The 9,372-nt window shown below is 41.1% G+C and overlaps 1 protein-coding gene across 1 annotated transcript; it reads right to left on the bottom strand.

Annotated features, from left to right (window-relative positions):
• Window positions 1-648: 648 nt before the first annotated feature.
• On the bottom strand, window positions 649-2,451 carry PRSS35 (serine protease 35). Its single transcript, XM_024757440.1, has one exon. It carries the CDS (start codon window positions 2,449-2,451, stop codon window positions 1,213-1,215), a length of 1,239 nt encoding a protein of 412 aa, XP_024613208.1. The 3' UTR covers window positions 649-1,212.
• Between the last annotated feature and the right edge of the window lie 6,921 nt (window positions 2,452-9,372).

The raw sequence follows: 9,372 nt of genomic DNA, 5'->3' as shown, positions 1-9,372 counted from the left end.
TCACTTTGTTAAAGGGACATATCCAAAATCGCTAATCAGAGAATTCACCAAAATAATGTCTGTGGCCCTATTAAGGAAAGCGAACTTTGTCAAGGGGAAGAAAGGCTTTCTCTTAAAAAAGACGATAGAATTCCGTGTCTCAAACTGTAACACCTCATTCGTAGGAGACCGCGTAGCTGTATAAAATGATGTGGCTTTCAACACCTGATCATTTATTAACTTTGGAACTGTCTTCCTACGCATACTTGAAAAGTCCATATTCTGAATACTAGTTAAATAAAAACTTGAGATCTTAAAATGTCTCAGTTTCCCTGTTTTTAAATTAGATTTATTTCATAGAACAAAGTAGTTCTCCCTTAAATAATAACACTTCAGTTGGTATTTTTTTAAAGCAGTAAAACTGTTAATAGTTTTGTTTATAAAGATTGCTGTTCATTGTAATTCTTAAAAAAAAAAAAAAAGAGGGCTTCCCTGGTGGCACAGTGGTTGGGGGTCTGCCTGCCGAGGCAGGGGACATGGGTTCGTGCCCCGGCCCGGGAGGATCCCACGTGCCGCGGAGCGGCTGGGCCCGTGAGCCATGGCCGCTGAGCCTGCATGTCCGGAGCCTGTGCTCCGCAACGGGAGAGGCCACAACAGTGAGAGGCCTGCGTACTGCAAAAAAAAAAAACCTAAAGTTTCTCAGACCCAGTGGAAAACACAATATAAACATGGAGGGCATGAGCTGAATGGGTCTACCTCAGAGTAGTACAAACTGTGTTATAACTGTCTCAAACTTGATTCTAGTCGTCCACCTCTGTATATGCAGTTTCACATTGAATACGCAACCAGCACCCTATTGGCCTCTTCTTAGAGTAGGACCCTGAGAGTCAGTCCATTGTGAAATCATATTATTTATGATACCAGCTTGAAATTTTAAAGAGTGTCTAATCTTTAACAAGGCAGAAAGAAACAAAACTTTTCCCACCAATGAAACTTATCACCACGTAAAGAAGAATATATACTTGGCATTGAAGTGTCCATCTAATTGTAGGATGCGTACCAACACCTTTTAAAAATGTATGAAAAGCTCCTAATTTTGAAAAAATAAACATGTTGAAATACTATGGATAGGGTTCAAGTCCAAGCAAAACCTATGAAGTGATCTTTACTAGAGTAATCAGAACCAGTTTTCTCTGCGATGTAGGTCATCCACAGCCTCGTTTCAGGGATCCGTTAGCCGTAGGTGCAACTGGCATCATCCCCGTGCATCCAGAGGCAGATCTGGGCGTACTTGAGGGGCGTGATGCGCACGGCCACGTTGTAGTCCTTCTGAACCCCGTTTATGTCCACCCACTGGTGGCCGGAATAGACCGCAATGATTTTGCGTTTCCATCTCTTTTTGTCCGGATCTTTCAGACGCAGATAGACCCCAGAGCCAGTGGAGCCCGACTCGGCATCGCAGTATTGATAGAGAAGATCATTGGATTCCTCGGACACGCTGCAAAACCGGTAGACTAACTGATCCGCCCTGTCGTGATCAAATCCTGAGAAGTGGATCATTCCGCCGGGCAGCTTCTTGACAGTGGGACTGATGCCCAGCTCCATGTATTTCTTTTTGTGAGCACGCTTCAGCTCCAGAAGGGCGTAGTCGTAATCCAAGGCTGCATCTCCCCTCCCTCCTCTAGCCCAGCCTTTGGGGATGTGGATGTTCTTGACCCGGGTCCACTGGAAGGAGGGCATCCCGTCAGCGGCTCTCTGACCCCGAGCAGATTCCTTTCTCCTTCTCCCAGCCTTGGCGCTCTCCTTCAGCTTCTCTCTGCTACCCTCTCTTCCAGCACCACCCCTTGCTTCCCTCCTGTTCCTCCTAGAACCTCTGTGCTTCTTGCCACTACCTTTATTTCTCATCTTCAACAACCCTACCCTTAGCTTTTTGCTACCTTTGATGTAGTCGTTTCCGTCGTGGACACAATGGGCAGCTGTTAGGACGTGGTTGGGGGAGATGAGGATACCACTGCAGCCCGTGGAGAGCTTCACGGCCGTATTGAAAGGGAAATTGGTTAAGAATCTCTTGTCCAAGATGCTGAACCTGCTGTCAGTGCCGTACACCTGTCTCTTTCTCCTCACAGGTGCTCCCTGGGCAGTGAGATTTTCATGTGGCTCAGGGACCCAACCTTGAACTTTCACTCTGGTCAAGGTTCGGGTGCCGTTCTCAAAGACAGTCTCATATGAGAGAGAGTCTTCCAGGTCAGAAAGGTTGGGAGCCGGGAGTTCTTTCTGGCATTCGATGCCACACGTTTGATTTAACACCATCTTAGCATCTGCTTCAAAGGTGGGGCTGGTGAGATGGAAGGTCCTTTCACTGACAAGCCGGGGTATTTTTCTCAAGTGCCACATAAAATCCCGTTCCATTTCAGATCCATCGATGAGAGTCCACCCAAGGGTGGAAAGTATCAACCAAAATAGCGTTTCCATTTTGTTCTTCTATGTTGTCCTTTAAAATAGAAAGAGAGGCTTTATAATGGTTTCTTTTAAAATATGTTACTTATCATTCATTTAGGTCTTGGGTCCTAAACGTAGCTTCACCACAAATAGGAGCCCATATTCTCACTGTACTTAGATTTTACTGAGATTAGATAAACACCCTACTAAGTAGGCTCATACAGACATCCAAAATCAGTAAATTGTTTTCACTCAGACTGCCCTCCACCAGCCCTAATCCCCGTGCATCCTACCCCCATCTGCCATCTCCCCCTCTTTCTCCCCTCTTTCAACCCAACACATGGGAGAATAAGAAGGGGTGGCAAACTGCGGTCCTCTGTTGCATAAGCCACACCATCTTCCTTCCAAGGTGTCCTACAACCTTATCTCCAAATGATTTAGAAATAAAGATAACAGCAGATGTCCGGCCCTTTCCCTGAACTCAGCTTCTTACTAAAAGCAGGGATCATAAATTCCTCATCTCTAGAATGTAAATGGCTAGCACAGAGCTCAAAAAAAGCATTCACTGGAATACAATGAATTTCCCTTAATCACGGCTTGCAGACCAAGCTGATTGATGGTGCAATTAAAATCATAGGATAATATTCTAAAATATTCAGTAGAGATTTTAGAAGTAAATAAATGGGCTCCTCTGCTATTGACCTGCTTTGATTTTCACAAGCAGAACCCCTAATCATAAAAAGAAAATACCCAGCACAGGCCCTTTTATCCGAAAATAAGCAAAATGTACCCTGTACTTTTTTTAAACAAAGTTGTGCTTGGAACTACCACCTAAGCAAAGCACCACGCAAAAATACTTTATAGTGGCATTTTACTTTATATTAAAATTGTAAGAATTTATGGAGCAAAGGCGATGGTTATGAATTTGCTACTTGGGGGAACATGATCATGATGAAATATAGTCCCTTTCATCCTGGGTCTCTCATCTGAAAACTGTTTAAATTGTATAGTACCTCTTCTATTGTTTACATCTTCTTGCCTTCATTTCCTGCTTCTCTAGGTTCACTGGTATGTAAATCTGTTCCTAGAACTGACTTTCGTCAGTTGTTGCTTGGTGAGAGAGGGGGAGTAGTACTCTTTGGAGCAGCAGTTTGGAAATTTGTAAGCTATGTTCCAAGTTGTTTTTAACTAATAGTTAAAATACCCAGGCTTAGCACGTGATTTGCACTGTGTATAAAGCAGAGGCAGTTCAAGGTTAGATTATTCCTACAGTACCTTCACTCTCAAGGCTTTCTCATAAGCTTTCTTTGCTTATCAAAGAAAAGAAAGCTAATAAAGAATGTCAGGAATGGCCCACAAAGCAGGGTACACCCATAAGATCCTGGGAGCTGGCAGGAAAAGCCGAAGTTGTGTCTGATTCAGAGCCGAACATGGTCATCTCTTGATACAACAGAGTTCATTTTGCCATATACAAGTACAGAATTTTATTAACAAACTAATAACATCCTTTTGATAAAACAAAAACATATACTACATTAACCTCTTTGTTAAACATGATCTATTCATCAAAACACGACAATTAATTTGAATGATCATACATTGGAACGTGTTAAGCAAGTTTAGAATAATCTTTACCGTGACTTGCATCAGCAAAATTACGTAGAAGTTTTGCAATTTCCATTTTTTTCTGTTTGCTCCCAGTTGAATGCTAAGTAATGGTGATTCTGGTTAATATTAGTATTGTTTGCTGAATAGCTTGTACTTCATTTTGGAGACAGGGCATTCTTCTGTAGACTGATGGATATTGTCCAAAAAATCAGTAAACAATATACTTGAGAAAAAAATCCACACTCATGTCACAATATTTTCTAATCATTACCATGGCAAATTTGACTTTACGCAAAGCAGTAATTATATCAGTAATGATTTTGTTGAACCACTTAGTATTTTCTTTTGTTGCCTTTTTATGCAATTTTCATAATGAGTATTTCATCCATTTTATTTAATTGGATTGGAATGACAAAGGCTAACAACTCAGTAACTCTACTGAGACCTTGAAATTGTATGTTTAACTGGGTGGTTCCCAAGATGAAAAGTTATGTCTTTCCAAAAAAAAAAAAACTAAAATCATAGTTATTTGCTGCCTCTTAGTTTATCAACAGGCCATAATACATGATTTAAAAAAGATGCATACATATCTTTTTATCTACTTGATTCTTAGCAAAATTTCAACCAAGGGAGTTTTTTGATGTGGGAAACAAAAGTTTTAAAAATTGATTTTTTATCTAGCTCTATGTGATAACAGCTGTTCATTATGTACTTAATATATGATTACAGCAAAGACTGAGAATCAGCCAATTACCCACATTAAAAAATACACAGGATCACCTTGTACATTTTAACACTTGGTAATAATGACCTGTGCAGTAATAAGTGTGTCAAAGGCATTCCTAGGCAAAAGAGAGAACGTCAAAATCTTGGTGTTGTGGTATTGCTTCCACAGTTAGGTTTTGTTTTTCGGATTTGGGTTTTTTTTTTTCCAGTGTTGTTTAATTTAGTCTTGCAAATTTTTAGCTAGTTAGGATTTAGATAGGTAGAATGCAAATATTAAATTATAACAGACCAGATGGTATTTTGCTATACAAATAATTGACCTAGAATATGAATCTTAAATTTAGAAGTTCCTTTATTCTTTACCAAATAAAACATGTGCCCTGTGCATTAATTCTGTAGTCAGACTTTTAAGAAAGTCCCATGTAATGGTTAGTTTTATGTGTCAACTTGACTGGGCCACAGGGTGCCCAGATATTTGGTCAGATATTATTCTGGGTGTGTCTGGGAGGGTGTCTCTGGATGATATTAACATTCGAATTGGTAGATAGAGTAAAGCAGATTGCTCTCCCTAATGTGGGTGGGCCTCATCCAATCAGCTGAAGACCTACATAGAACAAAAAGGCTGACCCTCCTGTGAGTAATGGGGAACTCCTTCTGCCTGACTGCTTTGAGCAGGGAAATTGGTTTTTCTCCTGCCTTTGGATTCAAAATGAATTTTGAATAAGATTTTGTTTGTTAGTAAGATTTTGTTAGTAAGATTCTGTGCTTGTGAGTGGCAAAATAAACTCTGTCACATCAAGGGATTCCCAGGTTGTAGTCCCCAAACCAGCAGTGTCAGCATCCCCTAGGAACTTGTTAAAAATGCTAATTCTCAGGGCCCAACCCAGACCTACTGTTCAAAACTCTCCAGGAGGGGTGTGGGCTCCCAGCTAGGCATGTTGTACACAGCCCTCCAGGCAATTCTGATACTCAGTACAGTTTCAGAACCACTTCAGCAGCCAAGGTCCTGGTGTAGCAGCTTAAGCCCCTCCCAGAAGGTAGACTTTCCAGGGATGATTGCTTAACCAGGTTTCAAAGGACCTCTGCTTCATCTCTGTGTACAAAATAAATTCATTCTAAACTTTGCTCTTTTACTATGTTAGCAACTGTTAATATTGAATGGTTCCTCCTTTAATAGAAAAAAAAAACATACTTTTACATAAGTGATTTAATAATACTTCTGAAAAGATTCAAATTCAATAGGCTTGTGTGTAACGCCTCTGATGCTACAGATGATGCAAGAGTGTTAGTTGGCCAGCCCTATCTGGTGCCCTTTGAGGGACTCAGCTGCAATGGAGCACAGGAATAAAAGCCATGCCCACATTTATCCTTGGGCACGGGAAGGGCAGAGCCTCGTCATATGACCTCAGAATCACAGTAATAAAGGACATGGATTTAGTAAGCCTGTCTAATTCGGCCTATAATTTCAAACTGAGCAAATGTCTCAGGACACTTCCTTTTGGGAAATCTAAGTTTGCCTTGTGGTAAAACGTCAATGTAACGTAAATGATAGCTCTTGCTGATAGAGCAAGCCATGGTTCAGTGGATACATCTATAGACTCCTGTCATCCAAAAAGCACTAACTAAAGAGACACGGTCCCAGCTGGTGGAGCAGTTATAGTATTTTGAAAGCTTTAATGTGCCATGTCTTCCCTCATTCTCCTCCTTTTTCCTGTCTTCCATTATAATTGTGACCTTCCCTGTCACTTTCCAGATGGCTTGGATTTGGGGCTTCAGATTCCAATTTTGGTTAATAAAAGTGAGGTTGCAGTCATGGCTCTCACCACGAGTCAATGTACACATAGTTAATTATGAGTTGGACCATGGAGACGAACGGAAGGGAAGAGAATTAGGGAGGAAGCAAGAATACCAGGATTTATAGATGAATTCTTACTGATGAAGCAGATATCAGTCCACATTTCTACCTGGTCTGTACGATTAACAGAAATGACCACCCGTAACTACAAGAGATAACTTACTATTGCTTTTGTTTGGTTGCTTGCTTATACTTTCTTAGAAATGTAAAAGCTGATAGTATTTAGAATATTTGGGTATCTCTACCAGCATAGTGGTTACAAGGGCAGACCAAGGAGTAAGAAGACTTGGGTTAAGTCTCATCTTTACCACTTACTAGGCAACTGAATATGGGCAGTTTATTAAGTTCAATTAAGTTTCCATTTCCTCATCTGCAAAGTGAAGATAAGAGTAATCTCAACTTCATAATGTAATTGTGAGAATTAAATAAGTTGATATATGCAGAGAATTACCACTGAGCCCAGAGCATAGACACAATCAATAATAAGCTCTTTTATAGTTATTATTCTACCTTAATGGGTGAATTAATATCACTTTAAAACAATTCATCATATAAGGCAAAGTTATAGCACTTTTAGTTTTCTAGAAAGTCAGTTTTACACTCAAATATTTTTATTTCAGGATAGTTCCTGACACACTCTCAAACTCCGTTTTTCTTTGTTTTGTTTTTTGTTCAAGGACAGCTTCACTTTAGAGACTTCTCAAATGAATGTTTTCCTAATTACTCATTTCTATGAATATCTGTGGCTTTGTAATATGTTTTTCTCATTGCTATTAAACTTCAGTGTGATTAAACATTACCCAGCCATAGAACACTTGAATTGCATTTCCCATGTCTTATTTTTAGCCTGAATCTACCCTAAGAATTCTGGAACTGCAACAGGCCCTCAGCCTAAAAAGAAACAGTCAGTGTCAGAATAATTACTCTAAGGGAGCGATTTACAGTGAAAGAAAAACCTAACTTTTTGAGTGAGTCTTCTAGAGTGTATAGAATTTTACCATGGCATGACATAATTACATTCTCAGGCTCAGTTTCTCTTTTGTTTTTTGGTTTGTTACCCTTTAAAGTTTATATTTTAACCCATGTCAGGCAGACGAAAGAAAGATTAGATGACCTTGCTATATTAAACGTTTTGAATGAACTATTTTTCTTGTAAGTGAACATGAGCTGATTTACCATCCAGAATCTGCACCAGGTGATAGAGTCACACTTACCTGGGCCATTCTTTTCACCTGGTCCCTTGTAATGGACAGTGAAGTAGTTACCCAAGTTCATGTGTATAGTACGCTGCCTTGGAACATAATTTTGCATTACCCTGTCAGACACTTTCTGAGGGGCTGATATGGGTCAGGGACCACTCAGATCAATGACCTCATAGGGCCAACACCAACTTCTACCTTAATGTATATTAGGACCCAGAAATGACTGCATAACCACTTTTGACAATTTGCCTGTCCTTTATTTAGCCATTCAAGATCCCAGCCACTCACCCCTCCCAGCATCACTGCCTGCATTTACACATGTGCACGAATGTGAAAACATGTTCCAGCTATCTCCCTCCTCCTCCAGTTTCATCCTCCACCTGCTCGGTCAAGACTGACACACAACAGGTAGACATTGCGGTCCGGACAAGATACTCTCTTTATCTGCAGAGAGAAGTGCTGGCTTAGGCAAAAGGCCAGGGCAGGAAAGGAGGAGCATTACTAGTGAGAGCAGACAGGTGGGAAGTGAGCATTAAACGGGTCAGGTTTTAGAGAACACTTGTCGAACTTTGAGTCACTTTCGCAAATTGGGAGCAGATGCAGAGGAGAAGTGGTTGGGAGTCCGCCTGCTGATGCAGGGGACCAGGGTTCGTGCGCTGGTCCGGGAGGGTCCCACATGCCGCAGAGCGGCTGGGCCCGTGAGCCATGGCCTACAGAGCCTGAGCGTCCGGAGCCTGTGCTCCACAACGGGAGAGGCCACAACAGTGAGAGGCCCGCGTACAGCAAAAAAAAAAAAAAAAAAACAGCTAGAAATGAAGAAGGCATGTGGAGAGCCGAGATAGGCTGAAAGCTAGGCTTCTGCACCAGTCAGCCAAGTTGTGAATGCAAAGAAGTTCTTGAAGGAAAGTAAAAGAGCTACTCCAGTGAACACACAAATGATAAGAAAGCAAAGGAGCCTTATTACTGATAATGGAGAAGGTTTTAATGGTCTGGATAGAAGATCAAACCAGCCACATATTCTTTAGGCCAAAGCCTAATTCAGAGCAAGGCCCTAACTCACTTCAATTCTCTGAAGGCTGAGAGAAGTGAGGAAGCTGCAGAAGAAAAATCTGAAGCCAGCAGAGGCTGGTCCATGAGGTTTAAGGAAAGAAGCCATCTTCATAACTTAAAAGTGCCAGGTGACACAGCAAGTGCTGATGTAGAAGCTGCAGCAAGTTCTCCAGAAGGTCTAGCTAAGAGAATTCATGACGGTGGCTACATTAAACAACAGATTTCCGATGTAGATAAAACAGCCTTCTATTGGAAGAAGACGCTATTGGACTTTCACAACTAGAAAGAAGTCAGTGCCTGGCTTCAGAGCTTCAAAAGACAGGCTGACCCTCTTGTTAGGTGCTAATGCAGCTGGTGACTTGAAGCCGAAGCTAATACTCATTTACCATCCTGAAAATTCTATAGCCCTTAAGAATTATGCTAAATCTACTCTGCCTGTGCTCTAGCGATGGAACAACAAAACCTGGATGACAGCACATTTCTTTACAACATAGTTTACTGACTATTTCAAGC

The sequence above is a fragment of the Neophocaena asiaeorientalis genome, unplaced genomic scaffold, assembly GCF_003031525.2.
Source record: "Neophocaena asiaeorientalis asiaeorientalis breed wild unplaced genomic scaffold, Neophocaena_asiaeorientalis_V1.1 scaffold253, whole genome shotgun sequence".
NCBI lineage: Eukaryota > Metazoa > Chordata > Mammalia > Artiodactyla > Phocoenidae > Neophocaena > Neophocaena asiaeorientalis.
The sequence above is the reverse complement of the archived record's forward strand: the minus strand, read 5'-3'. Positions and strand labels throughout refer to the sequence as shown.